The following is a 21,780-nucleotide window of genomic DNA, read 5'->3' on the forward strand; positions in this document are numbered from 1 at the left end:
TCTGCCTCTGCCTCTGCCTCTGCCTCTGCCTCTGCCTCTGCCTCTGCCTCTGCCTCTGCCTCTGCCTCTGCCTCTGCCTCTGCCTCTGCCTCTGCCTCAGGAGTGCTGAGAGGTGTGGCCCACTGTGTCTGGTCTGTGTTAGAGCTTGTCAAAGCTCTGGTTCATGAGACTCAATATTCTTGATCTGGAGGCTGTGGGTACTAAGATCCCATAGGAAGTATACAAGACTAGACTATGAGATTCCAGAGGTAGATTTCTGTGAACCTACAGACTTGGGACCTCCAGAGGCAGGATCTCCTCCTGCCTTGCTTAGTAGTATTACACACTCCCTGAGTCTAAGAGAGAGGTTGCCCTATGACAGGATCCAATGGGCACATGAGTGACCAGTGCCAGGGTGCATGACTTCGTCTGCATCTGTGGGTCCAGACTCCAAGCTTACAGTGGATGTTCCCAACCTCAGACTGGGTGGGGGGAAAGTCCCCAGCTATCCTTCCGAGCCTCACCTGTCCAGGGCCCACATAGCTGCAGAGAGCGTCTTTATGGCAGCCACCTCGAGTGTCCAGCCCACATTCATCGATGGCCACACAGATACGGCCATCCCCACTCCAGCCTTTGTGGCAAACGCAGTGGTGGGTACCCAGGTCTCCAGGGACACATTCAGCCTGCGTGGGTTGTAAATAAGTGACTCGGGATTGCACGATCACGGCTGGAGATCAAGGAGCCCCATCCCGCCCCTGGGTCAGTAAAAGGGTAAGGAGAGAGAGAGCAAGAGAGAGGAACTAACGTTCTCCGAGCAGCCACCACGGTCTGGGCGTGAGCAAGGATTGCTGCGTTTGCAGGAGAAGCCATTACCTTCAAAACCATCATGGCAGACGCACCTGGCAAAGGGGAGAAGCGGCCCGTTTGAGCCCGGGGAAGAGGCTGGAGAATGAGAACACTGACATGTAATTATGGACAGGACACAAAGGGAGCCCCCCATCTTCCTCACCTGGCAACACCCTGCTGGATAACACAGTGAGCGTCCGGGTGGCAGGGCTGGGGCAGCCCTGCGGACCCACAGTTTCCCATGGATTCATTGCAGAATCGGCCTTGGAAGCCAGGGGCACATGTACCCTGCTGGCACACCCCTCCACTGCCAGGACGGTTGTCACACAGACCATGGACACAGCCGCAGTCTGGAAGGGAAGAGATGGGAACTGAGAAACTGGACAGGAAGCAGAGCTTGATGGTAACCAGGACTGTTTTGTAAAGTACAGGTGGGGGCTGGGGATGGAGTAGCTTTAATAGACTATATGCTATTTGAGCCTGTATTAGGATTCTTAAATCATAGATCATTTCATACTCGATGGACAGGCAAATAAACTATAAGGGAGGCCATTTTGGATTTTTTGGTTGTTTTGTTTAGCTGTTTGTTTTGTTTGTTTTGGTTTGGTTTTGGTTTTTTGTTTGTTTTAAGACAGGGTTTCTCTGTGTAGCCCTGGCTGTCCTAGAACTCACTTTGTAGACCAGGCTGGCCTTGAACTCAGACATCTGCCTGCCTCTGCTTCCTAAGTGCTGGGATCAAAGGCATGCGCCACCACTGCCTGGCTGTGCTGTTTTGAAGTTTTAGTCAGGTCATTCTAATGTCTCTGCTTCCAATCCCACTAGCAGAAAGCCTCCAGTGTGTCTTGCTGAAATCCTGCTTGCTTTAGATTAAAGCCCAGTTCTCCTCTGGTGACTAGGACAACATCCATTGCGGTTGTCCAATGGGCACCGGTCCCTGTGGCCTCCACCTTCTCTCAGGGCCCTGTTTCCTCTGAGGAGCCCCTAGGCACCTTTCCTAAGTAGAGGTCCTTTCCGCTCCAGGAGGTGGCCGAGGTCAAGATCACTCACCCTCCTGGCACTGCTCTCCATGCTTGTTTGGGTCGGAGCAGATATGGCAGGCAATACCCTTGTAGTCTGGAAAGCAGAGGCAGGCTCCATTGCCGCGGACCCCATCGCTGCACTGGAGGGCGGCAGATACAGGATCAGCCATGGACATGGTCACCACAGCCCCGACCCCATGAACTTCCCTCCCTGGTGGGCTCTGAGCTCTTATTCCCCCTGAGTCTTCACCTTGAAAGTGACCCTCAAAATCAATGAAGCTTCCAGAGGAGCCCTCCCCCTCCCCCCTGAAAGGCTCACGACCCCAGCTGTGTTTTGAACTTTAACTGCTGTGTTCTTCTGTGGCAGGTAATAAGGAGCCCTGATGTCCCAAGGTGGCAAAAATAGAATATTAAAGAACACTGGAGGGCTGGAGACATGGTTCAGCAGTTAAGAGCACTGGCTGTTCTTTCAGAGGTCCTGAGTTCAATTCCCAGCAACCACATGGTGGCTCATGACCATCTGTAATGGGATCCAATGCCATCTTCTGGTATGTCTGAAGACAACTACAGTGTACTCATAAATAAATAAATCTTTAAAAAAAAGAAAAAAAGAAAAAGAACACTGGCAGGTCATTTTTTTGGGAAATAGATGGAAAATCTATCAAAATAATTATTTCTTCTTCTTCTTCTTCTTCTTCTTCTTCTTCTTCTTCTTCTTCTTCTTCTTCTTCTTCTTCTTCTTCTTCTTCTTCTTCTTCTTCTTCTTCTTCTTTTAAAAAAAAGGGCTGGTGAAATGGCTCAAGTGGTAAGAGCACTGACGGTTCTTCTGAAGTTCCTGAGTACAAATCCCAGCAACCACATGGTGGCTCACAACCACCCATAATGAGATCTGATGCCCTCTTCTGGTGTGTGTGAAGACAGCTATAATATACTTATGTATAATAATAAATAAATCTTAAAACAAAACAAAAGGCTGAGATCCAGGCATGGTGACACATGCCTTTCATCCTAGCCCTCAGGAGGGAGAAGCAGGTGGATCTCTGTGGGTTCCAGTTCTACATAGTGAGTGCCAGGACTATGTAGTGAGACCCTGACTCAGAAAAATGTTTTTTAGCGTGTTTGTGTGTGAGCCTATGTGGGCATGTGCACTTGAGTACAGAGGCCCATGGAGATGTTGGATCCCCTGGAACTGAAGTTACAGGCAGCTGCGAACTATCTAACACGGAACCAAACTCAGGTCCTCCTGCCAGGGCAGCATGCACTCTTAACCGCTGAGCCATCTCTCCAGACATGAATGTAATAATTTCTAATGAAACGGTTTGGTTCAGCATCAGTTACTTAGCAGTAGGGGAGCTGAGACGAGCGAGGCAGGCCTGGTTCTGACGCTGTCAGCTGAGGACGGTACCAACGTTCGTTACACGTGGACATGGTGAACAATGCAAGGGTGGGGACTCACGTTGCCTTTGCCGTAGCAGGGGTTGGAGAAGCCCCCAGGACACTGTGTGCAGTCAGGCCCAAAAAATCCTTTGCAGCAGCCGCGTTTCTGCAAGACACAGAGCAAGTCTGGCATCTAGCCCATGCCAACCCCAACCCAGAAAGCATCCGCATCCTGCTCATCTCTAGAGCACAGAATGGGTATGGATCCCCCACCCCCAATGGCACCTCTTTAACCATAAGCACTTGGGACAGTGCTAGGGGGTCATAGTTCAGCCGCCAAGCCCCGGCCTAGCAGATGGAAGGCCTTGGTTCTAACCTTAGCACTACAACAAAAACAACAAAAGCTCTTCTAAACCAAACAAAAACAAAAGGAATGCCTGGGAAGGGAGGCCTCCCCAACCCAACTTGGGAGCCCCAGACAAAGAGGAGATGCCGGGGGTCCCAGGCGTCACACGCCAGCCCAGGCTCACTGTGATGGTCTGGTTGCAGTAGTCCGCACAACCTTTCTTCAGAACATTGAGCCCAGTTGGGTCGTGGATATAAACGCACTCCTTGGGGAAGATATCCTAGGGCGTGTCATACGTGGCCAGTCAGCAGAGAGGATGCTGGACCAGCCTTTGCCAGGCAACCCTGGTCCCATTCTCCCACCCTGAGCAGAGCTGGGGCACGCTGAGCCCCCAGGCGTGGTCCAGCCCTCTCTGCTCCTACTCCCCACCGCAACCTGGGTATGCTTGAAAGTCTGGCAAAAGGGGGTCCACCCCTGAGGGCCGGGCTGGGGTGCTCACCATTTTCACACTGTTTGGGGGACATACACTGGTATTCAAGGCTTGGCAATCCACACAAGATCCCTAGGAAGAACAGAGCAGGACAGAGGGAGGGGGAGGAGGGTCAGAGAGATTCAACACCCCTGAGATGGTGACATGGAGCAAAGACCCGAGGGAGGAGGAGGAGCCAGGGATAGAGAGGCTGAGAAAGATGCTGCAAGGAGCCTGTAAGAGGCAGGTGGTTCCCAGGCTCTCTGAGTCACCACAGAGGCTCTGATGGAACGAGCCAGGACGCCCTTCCTTCACTGTGGTCTTCTCGCCTACGCCCAACTGCCCTTGCGCTGGAAGACCCTCCCTCAGTGAGAGCTGAACTGCCTCTGCACTGTGCTTTCAGAACTCTGAGTCAAGCCAAGCCTCTGCCTCTGTATCACCTAGTGTCGGCTTCCTTCTCAACTCCACCCACAGATACCTGGCAGCAGCCAGGTAGGCCTGGCCCACTATAAAGGAGGCTGCTTGCCCCCTCCTCCCTCTCTTGCTCTCTTACTCTCGCCTCTCACTCACTCTTGCTTCCCTCTTGACATCTCGGGCTCTCCCCTTTCCCCCTCCCTTCCCTAATTCCTCCCACCTCTCTCCATGTGTTCATGACCAGCCTCTTCTCTCTCTCTCTCTCTCTCTCTCTCTCTCTCTCTCTCTCTCTCTCTCTGCCTTTCTCTGCCTCTGCTACTCTCTTCCCCTCCCCATGCCCTGAGTAAACTCTATTCTATACTATACCATCATGTGGCTGGTCCCTCAGGGGAAGGGATGCCCGCTGAGACACCCCTTCCCCATACCTGACTACACATCCATAGAACATATTCTATTTCTCTTTATCTTTCTAATTTTTTAAAAAAGATTTATTTATTTAGTATTTATAAGTACACTGTTGCTGTCTACACCAGAAGAGGGAGTCAGATCTTGTTACAGATGGTTGTGAGCCAACATGTGGTTGCTGGGATTTGAACTCAGGACCTTCTGAAGAGCAGTCAGTGCTCTTAACCGCTGAGTCATCTCTCCAGCCCCTCTTCATCTTTTTATAAACACATCATCTAGTCCCGAATATCCTGGGATTACAGCATGACAGTGTTGTCCCCTGCCCACGTTCTAGGGATGGGGTCTTGGTACAGGGCAGAGCGTGGGTTCTGCGCAGGGCTCACCAGCACAGTCTGATGCTGCTCTTCATCACAGTGCTTAGGTAGGATAGGCAAGATGGTGGGGGGCAGCAGGATGCCTTCCAGCATGTGGATCACACCGTTGGCAGCTGGCACATCGACCCTCCGCACAGGGATGCCCTCTGGTCCCAGCAGGATGCGTCCCTGCAACACAGACCCCACGTGATATTTCTTTCCATCCCAGCAAGCTTCAGGAGGCCCTTGCTCTTCTGTCTGCTACGGCTTTACTTCATACTGTGGGATCTATGGCCACTTTCCTAGCCTAGCTGGGGCCTCGTCAAGTGTCCTGCCCACCATGGTATTCAGATCACACCAACAGACGTGAGCAAGGCCAGCGGCTCCCGCACTGACCCATGTGCCCAGCTGCTCACAGATCTCACAGACCTCACCTCCTCAGAGATATTCACAGTCAGGACCTGGTTGGCCATGGTGAGGACACGTCCCTTAGAGATGAGCTTCTCAACTGTCAGCTGAGGCAGGAGACAGTGGTTTTAGGCTGGGCACTGGCCACACCTTGTTCAGGTGCTACACAGTGACTCTCCGAGGTGAAGAGGGAGAGGATAAGGAAATGAGGTCCCCGGAAAGATCAAAACCTGTAGTGGTCTTTGAAACAGAGGACACCGTGAAGGGGATGGGACACCCTCTCACCTGGCCATGGTTGTAGATGTGGTACCGTACCAGCTCCTGAAGTTTGGAAAGGCCCTGAGGGGAGAAGTCAGCCCCTGGAGGTTGACAGGGGAGCCCTGGCAACCCCAACCCACAGCCCCACGGCCCCATAGAACTTACTGCTGTGAAAAGGTAGATTAGTCGGCCATCTCGCAGGCTGTCCACAGCTTCGTTGCTTGGGGCAAAGACTGTGAAGGGCCCAGGCCCATCCAGGATGGATGGCAGCCCACAGTTCTGAAGCAGCAGAATGGAGGGTTAGACCTGCCTGGTTCCTGCCACCATCAGCCAATAGGGAGCTCCCGCGGGTTAGGCGGGAGACATGGGCAATGCATTGGTCCATGCCCCTGTTTAAACCTCAGGGATGGCGATGGGGGCGGGCGGGGGCTCTAGGAAGGCGGGTGGGCAGATTCTGGGGCAGTGAGCTACTGTGGTCTGGATGTCCCGTTAGGTAGAACTCCTTTTCCCAAGCTCACCTCCAGGATAGTTTCAAACCGTGTGAAAACTTCCGTAGAAGCCAGTATCTGGCCAATAGTTTTCTGTAAGTATAAGAGCCCCGGGACAGGGTGAGGTGGCTTCCGCCCCAGGAGGAGGAGGAGGAGCCTAGCCTCTGCAAGCCAGAGCAGTCTCATACCTGGCCTTAACACACTGAGACATCCCCTACAGCACACAGTGAAGAAGAGGTCATCGGCTCACCTTCGAGTCCCCTGGAAGCGGGGGCGGAAGCTGCCATCGTAGGGCAGTGACCGTATGGAAGACCCCGTTAGCTGCTATGTAGTTGGCCTTGTGGATGCTGAACTGCTGGGGCTGATCTTCATACTTGTAGGCATATCTCTGATGAGACAGACACGGGACCATGTCCCACGTGCCAAACTCTCTGTCCCACAGCTCCCCGCCCCCCAGGACACATTCATCCCAGCTGGGTCGTCCTCTGCCTGCCACTCCTCTGGCCCCAGTCTGAGATCCCTTTCATACCATGTTTTTGAAAGTGATGGTGATCTCCTGACCAGCCAGCGTCCACCACCTGCGTGTGTTTGGGGACCCTACATTCTCCAGTATGTGCTCCCCGGCAATGACATGCTGTCTGCAGAGCTGCTGAGCCAGTGTCGCCTGCAGACATACAGGGGTGGGGTGTTGGGTAAAGCCCAAACAGGCCAACCCCCTCTGTACCTCCCCTGCCTGAGTCACAGAGAGGGCAAAGGCTTTGCAGGCAAAAGCCTACCACCTCAGAGGGAAGGATCATGAACAGGGAGTTCATGACCTACTTTCAGGGACCTACATTCATGGCACTGGAGACAGAGGAGACGGAGAACGTGGATGGTACCAGAACAGTGAATGGCCCCGACGTGGTAAGGATCTCCTGACAGCCCTGCTCTGTGGATGGAGAGGGTTGGAGTCAGAATTCAGACGGGAGCCCTGAGGTGATGGGTCTAGATGTGTAGCATGGGAAGGGGACCAGTCCCCACCTCCATCCCGACCTCACCCAATTCTTGGGTGAAGAAACTAGAACCTCTGCTGAGACTACGTCTCCCTCCCAGCTCTGAGGGTACGGGGCAGGGGCACGCACCCAGCATGGCAATGGCTGCTCTTAACCGCAGGAACACCAGGCCATTCTGATTGGCCCTCCGAACCTCATGGAGCAGATGTCCGTAGCAGGCATGACCGTCACCCACCTCGTCATTTTTGCACACGCAGCTGGAGACCCAGAGAGACTGGTCAGGGGAAGGATGGACGGTCCCCTTGACCCCATCACCCGCCAAGTCCTCCCCACCAGGCCCCGAGTGGAGGCACACAGAGGAGTACACTGCCCACTCCATCCACCCTGCTCTGTGCCCACCTGGTCTTTCTATCAGGGGTCACCTGACAGGTGGCTGATCTGTCACAGGAATGTGGTTTGCAGGAGACATGGCACCCCTCGGAAGCGTTGTTGTTAATGCTTGTCATACCTGGCCGGCACATACAGGTGGCCTGGGCGCACCGGCAGGGGAAGGGGAGGATGGAAGATCCCCCAGTGAGAACACAAGGAAACTGCTGGCATATGCCTCCTTCACACAGCCCTGCCACCCCTCCCCCAAGACCAGGGTTGGCATTCTCCTCACATCTTAAAAATGGGGCATCCGAGGTGTTCAGACAACCCGGGACGTGCCTAGGATCCCACAGCCAGAATGGGTGATTGGCTTGTGAAGCAGGTGACCTGGCTCACCTTGCCTGGCCCACGGTACAGGCAGAAGGTAGAGTTGCTGGGGCAGCCGCCAAAGTTGGTGAGGCACGGGTCCCGGGGCAGACACACTTTCCCATCTCCGTGGTAATTCTCTGGGCACTGGCACTGAGCCTTTCCCTGGGGAGTCACTGAGCATCGGGCCAGTGGGGAGCAAGCAGATGGCTGGCAGGGGTCAGGAGCTGCTAGGGCGGAGAGAGCCTGAGTGAGCTGAGCCCCAGGAGCCCTCTCCCTTTCATGGTTTCCACCAGAGTGGCCATAAGCGCTCTGCCTCGTAGGAAGCATTTACTCTCTGTGTAAGTGACCAGACTGCAAACACCGTCCCAGTCCCTGCCACCAACTCTGCTCTCCAAATCGAAGTCCCCTGCCCCCAGATCACATGCTTACCAAGACAAACATTGTCTTGCTGAGTGTATCCGGGCAGGCACTTGCAGGTGGGTGCCTCTGCAGAGCACTGGGAATTCTGGGGGCATTTCAGGCTCTGGCAGACTGGGAGCTCTAAGCACAGAGATTATAGTGAAGGCTCAGTCCCAGGGCTGGGGAGGAGCACAAAGCACTCTGCCCTGCTTGCTGTGTGACTCCAAGGCAGCTGCCTCACCTCTCTGAGCCTCTGGACAGGTCCTGCTGAGACTCGGACCCTATCCGTCGCCCAGTTGTCCTCCCCTCCTCAAGCCACTGAGAACCTGCTGCCCCAGGCAGCACTGCTCACCTTGGTCACAGTGGGGGCCAGTATATCCAGCAAAACACCGGCAGCTTCCATCCCCCCGTGGCCCACGGCTGCACACGCCGTGCACACAGTTGCACACTGAAAGGGAACATACAAGGGCACATGGAACCGCAGACTCACCGAAGTACATACAGGGGCATCACCCTCCTGCCTCTGCATGTTTACCAATGTACAAATAACCTTGAGAGACCAGAGCTCTGATAAAAGATCATAGTAGAAGGGGAAATCCCGGAGGGAGTGAGGGAATAGAAAGAGGGGCATCATGAAGGGCTTCCCGGAGGAGGCTTCTGAGACTCCCATATGCAAAAACCTCAGGGCAGGACTCAAGGCTAACACTCCAGGAGGGAAAGGCAAGACTGAAGATTTAGGAGAGGACTGCAGAGACAGACAGGACTGGCCTTGCCCAGAGGCCCTGCAAGTTCACCTGATTGGCAGTCAGGCCCAAATCTGTTGGGGTCTTGGCACTCCTGGCAGACCGAGCCGCTGAAGTTTTCCTGTTAATGCAGTAAGTCAGTGGGGTTCCCCTGACACCCCCACCTCACCCCTACCCAACCCTTACCTGGCACACACAGGTCCCGTTTCCTTCTATGCCATCCAGGCAGGTCCCGTGGCCACTACACGGTGTCGCCGGACCACCAGGGCACTCTGTGGACCCCAAGAGCTCAGCTTTTTCCCAGAATGCTTCCTTTACCTTTCCTCCAGCCCCTCCCCCAGGGCAGCCAGGGCTAGGGCACCATGCCCTGGAGGCTCTCAATGAGGAGTCACTGGTTGAACAAGGTTGAGGGCAATGCAGGTGCCCCTCAGATGAGGAGCTAGGGGCCGGGGCAAAGGGTGACTGGAGCAGGGCAAGCAGCCTCGTCCATCCATACCAAAGCACTGGGATCCCCAGTAGCCGGGGCAGCAGGCCTTCTGAACCACGTCCTTCCAGCACTCCTGGCTGCAGCCACTTAAGGATATCGCGGCGCCCCTGAGCTGCAACTCATAGCTAGGAGAGGGGGTAGGCGGGCCGTGGGGTGGTGGGCACTGTGGCTGTCACCCTCCTCCCTCTGAATTCCAGAAATCTACCCATCTCTCTCCTCTCCATCTAACCCAGAGCTGAGCATCTAACAGTAGGTGCCTTGGTAAACACCCTTCTTCCTTCCTTCCTGTGCCTTCTGCTCTGTAGGACACAGCAGGTATGTGCGGTACTTTGTTTTCTCCCACCTGGAGGTTGGCGAGGTTCCTCTGGATCCTCCGCCACCCTCTGGGTTCCCCGCCACCTTCTGGGTCCCCCACCAACCTTTGGGTCCCCAGCTATCCCCCGGAAAGTGGAAAGAAGCAGGTGGGCCCATACCGGCAATCCAAAAGTATCTTCTCTGGGAAATTCCGAGACCAGCCCCAGGGACATAGCTGCCTCCTGATGGCCGCACACGCTGTGCAGGGTGTGTGAGTGACAAATTTGGTGTGGATGTCGCAGCGTTTAGACCGCACCTGGGCCATAGGCAAAACGCACGGTGAGGGGCCTGGACCGTGGTCTAGCCTGAGTCTATGCCAACTGCACAGTTTCCCTTCAGTTCAGTGGGCATGAGCAAGGCCAGGGAAGGTCCTAGGAAACCTCGTTGTCACCTCCTGTCCCCATGTCTGTGGCTGAAAGCCTTCAGTCTTTCTCTTTCTCCAGGGGAATCATTTCCATCTAAGGGGAGGAGCTTGAAGTCCCAAACTGTCACAGGGACAGGGTGTAAAGCAGGGTCTGGAGTCTGAATTCATTACATAGAGCTCCCTGCCTTCTTGGTCCAAACAAACACGTAACAAGCCTCACACTGTGTACAGGGGTGCAGTGACTTCATCCTCAATCTGTCACACTAGGACAAAGCACAAACTTCTGCCAAGCACCAGCTTGAAGAAGGTCTGGCCTGCCATGTTAGGGCTGGGCAGCCAATGCTGAGAAAGTCCCATGACAGTGCTGGCCCAAGGCGTCACCTCCAGATAGGGAACCAGGCCCCGGGTGAGGACAGGCAATGGGGACAGAGGGGAGGGGCTGGGGGACAGGACCTAGGATGTTTTTATTTCATTTCTGTTGCTGTGATAAAATACCCTGGTAAAATACAATTTAGAGGAGGAGGGCTTATTTTAAGCTCACAACTCCAGGTCACAGCCCACCACTGTAGGAAGTGACAGGGACTTAAAACAACTACTGGTACCGCATCCACAGTCAAGCAGAGAGAAATAAAAGCATGGGGCTGCAGAGAAGACGCAGCAGTTTAGAGCACTGACTCCTCTTCCAGAGGCCCTGAGTTCAATTCCCAGCAACCACATAGTGGCTCACAGCCATCTGTAATGAAACCCAATACCCTCTTCTGATGTGTCTGAAGACAGCAACAGTGTACTCATATACAAATAAATAAATAATTCTTTTAAAAAAGAGAGAAGTAAAAGCATACTTCTCAGTGTTCAGCTCTCTACATTTAGACAGCACAGAACCCCTATGTAGGGAATGGTGCCACCCACAGTGGGCACCACTAACAGAATCAACACCATCTTCCATAAATACACCCACAGGCCAACCTGATCTAGACAATCCTTCATTGAAACTCTCTCCCCAGGTGATTTCTAGGTTCTGTCACCTTAGCAATGGAAACTACTCCCATGATTTGGACCTGAAGGTTGTAGGAGAGTTGGCCAGGGTCAGTGCTCTGGCTAAAGGGCAGCAGCAGAACCAGGGCTCGAGACAGAGAGAGCAAATGCCTGTGTGACCTGCAGGGTAGCCTGCAGGAGATTGGAGAGTGGCTGCGGGTCAGGCTGACAACAGAGGGCCAAGCTTGGGTGAGGTCCAGCTGGTGCACCCTCAGGACTCAGTTAATGAGTTGGTTGTTGTTGTTGTTGTTGTTGTTGTTGTTTTAAAATGTATTTGTTTCTTTTTCAAGATAGGGTTTCTCTGTGTTGCCCTGGTTGTCCTGAAACTCACTCTGTAGACCAGGCTGGCTTTGAACTCAGAGATCTACCTGCACCTGCTTTCTGAGTGCTGGGATTAAAGGCGTGTGCCACCACGGTCTGTTAAATTTCTTTTATCATTTTGTTTAAAGCTTTGATACATGTTTATATTGCGTGTCTCACATAGCCCCAGGCTGGCTTTGAACTTCTGATCCTCCTACATTCACCTGTTACAAGTGTGGGCTACCGCACTTGCTTCGGTGAGTGATTTAGAGAGATGCCTGACCGCTGTTGTGGAGAACTGATGGGGGTGGGGAACGAGGGTTCCTTGAGGGCAGCCGAGGAAACAGAATAGCATGCTGGAGGGAGTAGAAGGTTTGAAGAGCTCCTGCCTACCTCCATCCTGCAGCCTCATTTAGTGGCCTGAAACAATGCCCACCAGTTTTCCACTGGGGCCACCTTCCAGGTCAAAAAGAAGCCACAGTGCTATACCCCAGAGCTCAGACTGAGCCTATAGTTGCAGGAGAAAGAGCTGAGAGGAGGTGCACACTGATGGGGGACTGGCTTGGAGAAAAACATGTTCTTATCTTGAAAATGCTGACCACACTGTACTGCAAACTGGGTACCTCCAGAACACCCCTTCCCTAAAATGAGTTACAGGTGAGAGGCTTCCCAAAACCAGAGAGAAAGAAAAACTTTCCAGCGTTGGAGTGTACAAAGCACCCCCGCCCCCAGCCCCCACCTCTCTGGTTCTGAGATTTTTGCCTTTTCTGCTCATGCCCTCATGCTTGACAAAGAGGGAAGTTACTCAGCAAAACCTCAGGTCTAGATGATGTTATGTTTGGATTTGTCACGCCGAAGCTCCTCTTTGCAAAGCCAGGACATGTCTAGGAAATTGAGCAACTCAGTTTCAGGTTTGGGGCATATCCTTGGCTGACAGTGGGCCCCCCTCAAAGCCCTTTGCCTAGGCAGAAATGAAAAGTCCAGTTCCCATTCTGCTTGGGCCTCTGGGATGATTGGCCAGGATTGGGTAATGCCCAGGGTGAGTTGAGAGCTGTTCTTCAGAGGGAGGGAGGGAGGGAGGGAGGGAGGGAGGGAGGGAGGAGGAAGCTGGGGCTTTGTAAGCCCCGTGGTGATGGATGGATAAGCCAACTGCGGAATCAGCATCTCTCTCTCCGGGGACCACACCCGAGCGAGACAGGCACTCATCTGCCCACCAATGGCACCAGACGGAGCTCACGTTCCTGCTGGGGATGCGGCTGGGTGGGTTGAGGCAGGAGAGGCCTCGGCTGACTCAGAGGTCTGCTTACTGGGAACACCTTAAGTCCTGGCAGGATGCTCAGCGCGAGGCCGAGGCTGCTTCCTCTGTGTGTGCGGCTGGGATAGCTGAGGAGACATGAGCTACTACGCAGCTCAGTAGCAAGGTGAAGGCAACTCCCCCTGGGTTAACCACTTAGAATCTAGGGCCCGTGAGCTGCCTCTCCTCTCCTCCGGACCAGAGCAGGGGGTGGGGAGGTGGGGACAAAGCTGGACGCTGGCCAATGCCCCTGCTTTTGTGCCGTGGCTGTGGATCCTGGGGGCTTCTGCTCGACACAAAGTCGTCCCCGGGCACATGCTAAGACCCTCCCACAGGAAGACCTCCCTGCATCTGCTGCCGGAGCCTTCTATGCCGAGTCCTAGTGCCACCTGTGCTGGCTGGCTGACTCAGGGGTCCTCTCTACCCTCTGAGGCTACGTTCCTAGTAGCTGCAGCTTGTGTCCCATGTCATACAGGATGTGGGACTGTGAGGGGAAGGTAAGGCCAGCATGGCTACATCCCTACCCACAAGGACCTCGGCACCTCTCCCCTGGCCCAGGCTGGCTGGACTTCAGTCTCAGAATGACAGACTTAGGACTGTTTGGAACTACACCAGGTCTCGGAGCTGAGGTGTCTCACTGACCTCTGTCCCCACTGCCCAGGACACAGGTGGCAGGTGCTTTTCCAGCTTGGCACAACCTGGAACTTGTGGTTTTCCATCATGTTTATCCTAATGTCCCACCTGCTCCACCCAGCGCTGGCCTGGCCATGAAATCCTTTTTCCACGGGACCAAGCCCCCATGGCTACCTGGTGGAGGATCCCCTTTCTTTGCCACGGGGACCTCGGAAGCTGCCTAAGATGCAGGTGAACTTGGTTTCATGAGGGAAGCTCCCTTGACCAGATACAGATCCAAAACTCAGTCTCCACACTCGTGTGATGCTCTCCCCAAAGCTCACACAGCAGCTCGGGGCTGAGGAGACCCAGGGACAGGCCCTCTTGGCCTCCAGAGCCATGCTACAACCACTCATGAGGCTCTGTCTTCTCAGCGCACCGGGTAGGGAATTGCAAGCCTGAGTAAGAATCACACACAGGCTGTGGTCCCAACTATGGCTCTAGAGGGATCCGCTTGCGGCTCTCCTCCTCGGGCCTGGGATTTCGAACAGGAGAAGCTTGCTAAAGACTGTAAAGGCTGAAGGGGCCACATCCAGGGGCCTCTCTGAGTCTTAAGAACATTGTTGTTGGTTGCTGTCTGTCTAGTGGCTCTCATCCCTTCCACACAGGCTCCGGGCTGACCACAGGCATATTGGTAGCCAGGCTCTGAATGTGCCCCTTGGTTTATAGTTCCCAGAGGGTAGGTAATGATCACATTAAAAAACCCCAGGTGAGGGCCGCATAGACTATGGTCTCAGTCTGGGTAAGGAGGCCAGGAGGATGGGGCTGGCTCTGTCCCTGTTCACGCACAGGCTAGGGAACACAGGATGACTGCCCAGAGTCCATGACCAGCTAGCCAGACAGAGTTAGAGGGCAAAAGTTGCTGAAGCCTTTAAGCTTCAGGCAGAACAGCCACAGACTTCAGCCTGGGGAGGTGGGACAACAGCCTGGTGACCTGGGCCCCCAGGGAGCTCAGACAAGTACCAGCTGCTTTGATACCCACCCCCAACACACCCGTACACAAACTATCATGGTCCCTCCCTGTTCCCTGACCCTGGCTCCCACTCACCGTCTGCCCTCCGACGAAGCCAGAGCCTGTGAGGCAGAGGACCAGGATGCAGAGCAGAAGGAGGGTTCGGGGCTCTGCCATAGCAGGCAGGTCCGCTGCCCGAGACAAAAGTAGTGTGGGACAGTGATTGCAGCGGCAGGCAGCGAGTGAACTCCAAGAGGCAGGCATGAGGAAGGAGGCAGGACGGGGTGGGTGAGCAGCCGCTTTAAAAGCTATCCGTCAGCTCACCCCCACAGGAACCCACCAGGATTTCCTCCTGCGTATCAGCAGCCTGCAGGCGGAAGGGAAGACGCTGACCAGTGACCCCCACATGGACGACCTGGGTCCTGTTCAGGGCTTCCTGGCCCAGGACGCTGCTCCCTGGCACCATGGTCTGGAGGTCCAGAGCCACCATTAGCCACCTGCCTGGGGTCTAGGAGGAAGTTTCTGAAGCAAATTTAAACACCAATAAATAAATTTCCCTGCATCCATCAAGCTGGCTTTTTCATTTGGAGGCTTTGGGGTTCTGGTGGCTAGGAGGTTGTTGGGCAGCCCCTGGGCTGGCTGCCCCCAGGTCAGCTGCCTCAGTCTTTCTGTCAAACACCAGTAGAGGTGGAAACACCATGCTAGCCCCTCAGACTGGTCTCCCCCACCAACCTCATGGCCTCCCTGAGCCCACCCCTAACTCTGCAGCCACAGCCCAGGTTCCATTGCCGATGGCACTTCAGTCCTCTCTACGCTTGTGGTGGGTGTCTGTGACATCCCTCACTTGGCTCCGATGTCTGTAGTGACTGGGTAGAGCCACAGAACACAGCCTGAGGGGTTCCTTTAATCTTTTAGGGACCTCCACTCAGGCAAACCCAGGATTCATGGAGTCAAAGCAGAAAAGAATTTCAGGACTGGCCGGTATGAAATAAAACTGAGGTTTCATTAGAAATAGTGTTAAAAAACAAAAAAAAAACAAAAAAAAAACACCCAAGAACACACGTGCAGGCAGGCCTCTCAGTCACCATTTAATAAGACTTAAGGGTTTTGTTGCTGGGCTTGTTGCTGTTGTTAGTGTTGTTGTTTTGTTTGTTTGTTGTTATTTTTTTTCGAGACAGGGTTTCTCCGTGTAGCCCTGGCTGTCCTGGAACTCACTCTGTAGACTAGGCTAGCCTTGAACTCATACCTATCCACCAGCCTCTGCCTCCCAAGTGCTGGGGTTAAAGATGTGCATCACCACCGCCCACATTATCACACAATCCCTCCCCTATCCCCCTCCCCCTTTTCCTCTGAGAGCATGGGGCCCTCCTGGGACATCAAGTCTCTGCAAGATTAGGTGCATCTTTTCCCACTGAGACTAGACAAGGCTGCCCTGTTGGGGAGAGGATCCCACAGTCAGGCTACAGCTTTAGGGAGAGCCTCTGCCCCTTTACTGGACTCCTTCCTTCCCACACGCCATACATTTTCCCTTTCTACTTTGCTTCTTGGCCAACTGGGGCTTTTCTATTCCAGTAAGCTGCATCGGTATATGGTATAGGTATATGGTATATGCCCATATGCCATTCCCTTCTCCCAGGGAGGTGTGGTCTCTGATAGTGAAACTAATTGGTTTGGACTAAAATCTCTCACTGTGCCCAACAAAGCAGACACATGGATCTCAGCTGCAGCATGGGCTTCAGTTACACGCAACAGGCTTTGTCGTTAAGTGGCCAACTAAGTCCTTTCTGTCTCCTCTGTCGCCTCTCCTAGTCTTTCTGGCTGCCTGATTAAAGAAGTAGATTTTCTTTGTTCGGATACACTCGGCCTGGGTTTTCCACTAATGGAGGTTCAGGGCACTTTTTTGACCCGACACCAGGCTTTGGGGCAGCCCGGGCCCAACTTCAGCTCCTCTGGTAATGCTCTTTAAGAGTTCATTTCTGTCTCTCCTGGAGTACTGTTAGCTCAGAAAGGACAGGAGAACCATCTGGGCTGACACCGGTGTGGAAGAGACGAGGAAGGAATAAAATGAAGTTGTTCTTTGGTTTGTTTTGAGACAGATGTATCCCTGGCTGTTCTGGAATGAGCTCAGGCTGGCCTTGAACCCAGAGATCCACCTGAGTCTGCCTCCTGAGTGCTGGAACTAAGGTGTGCGCCACCACTTCCAGCTGAAGATGGTTACTGTTGTTTACCTAGACCCCTGGTTTGACCACAGCTCAGCATGGCTCTGTTCTGGGGACCCTCCCACCTCCCCCTCCCCTCTCTTCTTGTCTCCAATCTCTCCCCGTGCTGACCATGCCTTTGGGACCCCAGTTCTCTATAACTTTGAAGACTCAGATTGTGTCAAACTCCATTTTATTAGAATAGAGAACGTAGGCAACAGGAATTATACTTGGTGCTGGCAGCTCTAGGTCCCCTGTACTGGCTCCTCTTGGACCCATGACCTGGGAACTCCCCATAGGGCCTCCTCTACTCTAGACTTGAGGAGGCCTCCATTTCGGAAAAGCCCACAACGTGGGAGCTTGCCTGTGTACTCTGCTACCAGCTTTGTAATTAGCAGCGGCACACCCACAATGACAGCAAACAGCAACGAAGGACTGGACTTAACACTTCAGAAAAGGACGTGGGGGTTATCGGGTCCACAGCGCCACGCTAACAACAGCATCAATCACAGACAAAACAATGCTGGCGTGTCTGACCATGCCACTTCAGGGGCAGGCGACACAAGGGACGCTAACAGCACAAGGACGCTCTCGTGTGGCTGGCATACATCTTCCCAGCGTTAGGAAGGATTAACTAAACACACATGTTCACATTCTCTGTGGGAGCTGGTCACACGTGTGGGGGCCATGGGCAATCAATGTAGGAACCAAGGGAGAGGAGAAAGACCTTAAAAAGAACGCAGAAGGCCCGCTTCCCTGCCCTCATGGGTACCAGGCTAGGCTGGGCATGGCAGGAGGCCAGGGCTGCTGTGGCATGCGCTAGCCAGTGAGCTCCACAGGCAGCTCCCTGCCACAAAGAGCCTCCCACTGCCTCGCGAGCAGCGAGATGAGCTTTTCCCGGCTCTCGGCGCTGGGGACAAACACCTGCCACTGGACCTCTCGGCCCTGGCCAACCCTGCCAGGACCACCTGGCATCTCCCCAAAGTGGTCCAGGGTGACGCTCCCCATGAGGTCGTGACCCTGTGTGTCATCAAAAACAAGAGTGAGGGCCTGAGGGTAGGGATAGTAGCCCATGAGCACCCGGTCCAAATCCCGGACACGGCGGCCATCATCTAGCCGGTATCTGTCCCTCTGTGGTGGCTCTTTGGCAAATTCAGGCAATGGGTAGTGGCTGTAGTCCTCATCCAGGAGGGCAATCTCCGCACTGGTGAGGAGCAGGGTCTTAGGGCGCAGGGGGCCCCTGCCCCGTCCGAGATGTGGTGTGACCACCTGGAAGGCCTGGACGTACAATAAGATGCTGAGGGCTGGATTCTTTGCAGGATCAGCCATCTTCTGTGCCACAATATAGGTCAGGTCCCCGACCTCTTCCTCACTGGGATAGGTGAACTTGACGCGGCTGGAATGGATCAGCTCATAGTTCTCCATTTTCCCTGCAGGAAGAGAGACACCAGGGTGTGGCCTGAGCTGGCCTGTGGTGCAGTCAGAAGCAATAGCAGTCCCGCACCACCCCTAGACTCTAATGAGAGTAGTAGAGGGTGCTCCAAGCTAGAGCCCAGGACTGAGAGAAGTCTGCTGGCTGCCTGGGAACTGCTGGGATAGAATGGAACCTCTGCCATGGAAAACGACCCAGTTAGACAGAGACAAGGGAAAGGCAGGGACAGAGGCAGTGAGGGTTCTGGGTGGGGGTGGGGGGTGGGAGGTGGGGGGGCAGGGTACCTGTATTCTTGTCCCCAAATTCTGAGTAGAAGTCCTTGTCAACAGGCTCAGGCGAGGGTGTGCGCTCCAGGGAGGATAGGACAAGCATCAGATGCTGGAGGAAGCAGTGTGTCAGGTAGCTGTCTCGAGTCAAGCACGTGACCACCTGCGTTGGGGAGGAGCCTGCACAAGAAGGGGCTGGTCACAGGTACAGGCCACCATTCCCATCCCTGCAAGGCCCCGACAGAAAACCAGGATCCACAGGGTCTATGTGGGAGGGCATCGTGGGGCCTGGGGAGATGGCCGTATCTCAGGCAGGAAGGGTTGAGACATTTTTCTGGAAGGGGATAGAGGCATTAGGGAAAGGGCTTAGCTTTCTCCTTTCAGGAAGTATGAGTCACAAACATCCTGCCCCTAAGTTCAGGGCCCACTCTGCTAGTCCCTGTACACCCAGCTCCTGCTACAAACCATGGGGCGGGAGTCCTGCTACCTCAGCAGTTCCTGAAGCCGCTTCCTCCTACCCGAGTGGCTGGCTTGTAAGTGGAGATATGTGTCACGTGACAGTGTACCTACATGTGCGAGGTGGAAGCCCACTGGTGACACTGGCTTTCGCCCAAACCAGGACAAAACACATCACGTCACTCACCCGTCAGCCGGAAGTACTGGTCGAAAAGGCCAACATTGACTGACTGCAGGTCGCTGAGTTTCAACACAAAGCACTGAGAGACGTGGAAAGGACTGTTGTTATAGTCGGTGTTTTTCTGGTGCCAGAAATCTGTGATGGTGAGAAGAGGCTAAGGTTAAACATGTCCAGCAGGAATGTTGCCTGGCAGGGAGCTAGCACCACCTGCACACACGGAGGATAGCTTAGCTCGGTGGAGTCACCAGTTCACTGGATGAGGCTCCTACTGAGATCCAAAGGGCAGAGGCTGCCAAATCCCTGCATTCCCTGCCATGGCAGGTGCACGTTTAGCCTTAGGTCTCCGTGATTTCTAAGAGGGAAGTGCTGTTACCCTTTTCTCAGACGAAGGACTCTGAGCCCAAAGCTTCTACCCAAGTTCACGGTTGGCTCTTAACCTGCCCCTGAGAGTGGCCAGGCTGGAGGACCTACCCTGCAGTGGTTCAGAGAAGTAGCGGCGGAGACCATCGTGTAGTATGAAGTACACAGCCTTGTTAGAGAGCAGCACACAGGCGGTTACTTCCAGCCCCGGGGTCTGGTAGAACACCACTGATGACCACAGGAGGTGCCTCAGCTCCTCGTTTTCAACCTGGGCACAGAGGGGTTATGTGGAAGCCTGCAGGCGAGGAGGGTGGGGTAGGCCACATCCCCTTCCTTCTGGACCACACTTGAGTGCAGACTCCAGGCAGCACATCCCCCCTCCCTCCCTTTCTGAGTCTGGCTAATGTGGTGACTCCTGTGTTCCAGGAACTGCTCATGGCCTTGGATGAGGAGAGACAAATTCATCTCATTTTTCTCATAAACTCAGAGCAGAGAAGAGGGGAGGAAAGGGAGTACACAGGGACCCACACCTGGACCAGGGACCCAGAGCCAGGTGTGACAGCAGGCACACCGACCTCTTGACCCACATCCTCCATCCGGTGAGTAGATGGAGCTCAAAACCATGTTATGTCAAGAGGAATCTGGGCCATGAGGATGCCCCAACACAAACTATACCCACCCTCAGGACTAACTGGTGCCACAGCAGAGCCCACACCTCTCAGCATACAAGTGCCAGTCAGGGAGACCAGCACCTGGGCCAATACCTCAGCAATGCTGTTGTGGAAGAGGTCAATGATGGCTCTCCCCCGAAGACGGGCAATGTGCTGGAGTGATGGGCAGACTGGCAAGTGAGAAGGGATCTGATTCTCCTCAGATGTGGACTGGATTAGGCGCTCACTTGGATACTGGGCAGGGACCTCTGCTTGTGCCAGGGCCTCTGCTGGAGCAGGACCCCCTGCTGGAGCGGAACCCCCTGCTGGAGTGGGACCCCTTGCTGGAGCAGGAGCCTGGTTTGGAGCCGGAGCGGAACCCCCTGCTGGGGTAGGACCCCTTGCTGGAGCAGGAGCCTGGTTTGGAGCTGGAGCCTCTGTTGGAGCAGGAGCCTCTGTTGGGGCTGGAGCCTCTGCTGCGGCTGGAGCCTCTGCTGGGGCTGGAGCCTCTGCTGGGGCTGGAGCCTCTGCTGCGGCTGGAGCCTCTGCTGCGGCTGGAGCCTCTGCTGGGGCTGGNTGCTGCGGCTGGAGCCTCTGCTGCGGCTGGAGCCTCTGCTGGGGCTGGAGCCTCTGCTGCGGCTGGAGCCTCTGCTGCGGCTGGAGCCTCTGCTGCGGCTGGAGCCTCTGCTGCGGCTGGAGCCTCTGCTGCGGCTGGAGCCTCTGCTGAAGTTAGACCTGGGTCCTCTCCTGGGGCCTGCACAGGAGGTGGACCTGAAGCCAAGGCCTCTGTGGGGGCTGGAGCTGAAGCTGTTGGTGGCACTGCAGCTGGAGCTGGAACTGGAGCGGGAGCTTCTGCTGGGGTCCCCTGCAGCCGCTGCTCAGCACTACATCTCCCAGAGACCCAAGAAATGCCAAATGAACATGTGAGCCCATAGAAAGTTATATGCACAACATCAGAGCGTGGTGGACACCTGTACAGTACATGCTACTCTTGGGATCACTGGGCGATCTACCACACAGAACAGGGAAAGTGTCTGGGTGTGTATATGCAAGTAGAGGCAAGAACCACGACTCAACATGGTCTTCAGTTTGTTTTGGGGTATCTTTAGGTGGTCCTGGCACTTCGCCTACACAGCCACCACTGCACATGGCCCTGCTGGGGTGTCCTGCTCTATTCTAGTCATAATTAATGCTCAAAAGCTAAATCTCATGGGAGCTGGGAGTTCCCAGCATTCAGCCCACGGGGCCACACTGAAGGGGTGAGGTCCTCTGGATGCTGCTCTCTCCATCTGATCCAGGCCAACTGCTGTGATCCCTAGGCCTGTAAGCCTGCATTTGTCCAAATTCCCCATGCAGCTGCCAGATTACTCTCCTGCTGTGACCGGTGTGCTGATACATCTTTCCGGGCCTGGTGTCTGCAGCAGTCTCAGGAACAAGCTAGGTTTGTGGTGGCTTGGAAGAAGGACAAGGTGCAAGCCACCTAAACCTCACATGGTGAGGAGAGGGAGGGGCGGCCTCCTCTGTGCAGGTGTAAGAGGGACACTG

General features: G+C 54.6%; 2 protein-coding genes across 4 annotated transcripts in view; both read right to left on the reverse strand.

Annotated features, from left to right (window-relative positions):
• Stab1 (stabilin 1) overlaps window positions 1–15,014 on the reverse strand; it is a 30,149-nt gene extending 15,135 nt beyond the window's left edge. The window contains exons 1-25 of one of the 2 annotated variants that reach the window (XM_021203980.2): window positions 14,789–15,014; window positions 10,195–10,331; window positions 9,731–9,846; window positions 9,421–9,506; window positions 9,286–9,355; window positions 8,844–8,939; window positions 8,522–8,632; window positions 8,120–8,316; window positions 7,754–7,884; window positions 7,484–7,611; window positions 7,196–7,290; window positions 6,892–7,026; window positions 6,613–6,750; window positions 6,393–6,455; window positions 6,040–6,153; window positions 5,902–5,955; window positions 5,643–5,723; window positions 5,239–5,397; window positions 4,067–4,129; window positions 3,752–3,847; window positions 3,301–3,387; window positions 1,873–1,984; window positions 989–1,175; window positions 785–878; window positions 504–662 (exon numbers count right to left, since the gene is read on the reverse strand). In XM_021203980.2, the coding sequence (XP_021059639.1) occupies window positions 504–662; window positions 785–878; window positions 989–1,175; window positions 1,873–1,984; window positions 3,301–3,387; window positions 3,752–3,847; window positions 4,067–4,129; window positions 5,239–5,397; window positions 5,643–5,723; window positions 5,902–5,955; window positions 6,040–6,153; window positions 6,393–6,455; window positions 6,613–6,750; window positions 6,892–7,026; window positions 7,196–7,290; window positions 7,484–7,611; window positions 7,754–7,884; window positions 8,120–8,316; window positions 8,522–8,632; window positions 8,844–8,939; window positions 9,286–9,355; window positions 9,421–9,506; window positions 9,731–9,846; window positions 10,195–10,331; window positions 14,789–14,956 (2,877 nt within the window). In that variant the 5' untranslated portion in view covers window positions 14,957–15,014. The remainder of the gene's footprint in view (window positions 1–503; window positions 663–784; window positions 879–988; window positions 1,176–1,872; window positions 1,985–3,300; window positions 3,388–3,751; window positions 3,848–4,066; window positions 4,130–5,238; window positions 5,398–5,642; window positions 5,724–5,901; window positions 5,956–6,039; window positions 6,154–6,392; window positions 6,456–6,612; window positions 6,751–6,891; window positions 7,027–7,195; window positions 7,291–7,483; window positions 7,612–7,753; window positions 7,885–8,119; window positions 8,317–8,521; window positions 8,633–8,843; window positions 8,940–9,285; window positions 9,356–9,420; window positions 9,507–9,730; window positions 9,847–10,194; window positions 10,332–14,788) is intronic. The other variant, XM_029541455.1, reaches the window with a different exon arrangement.
• A 2,052-nt stretch (window positions 15,015–17,066) lies between these two features.
• Nisch (nischarin) overlaps window positions 17,067–21,780 on the reverse strand; it is a 37,219-nt gene continuing 32,505 nt past the window's right edge. The window contains exons 17-22 of one of the 2 annotated variants that reach the window (XM_029541355.1): window positions 20,846–21,119; window positions 20,350–20,814; window positions 19,697–19,853; window positions 19,232–19,360; window positions 18,607–18,768; window positions 17,067–18,320 (exon numbers count right to left, since the gene is read on the reverse strand). In XM_029541355.1, the coding sequence (XP_029397215.1) occupies window positions 17,710–18,320; window positions 18,607–18,768; window positions 19,232–19,360; window positions 19,697–19,853; window positions 20,350–20,814; window positions 20,846–21,119 (1,798 nt within the window). In that variant the 3' untranslated portion in view covers window positions 17,067–17,709. The other variant, XM_029541356.1, reaches the window with a different exon arrangement.

This window comes from Mus pahari, chromosome 8 (assembly GCF_900095145.1).
Source record: "Mus pahari chromosome 8, PAHARI_EIJ_v1.1, whole genome shotgun sequence".
NCBI classification, from domain to species: domain Eukaryota; kingdom Metazoa; phylum Chordata; class Mammalia; order Rodentia; family Muridae; genus Mus; species Mus pahari.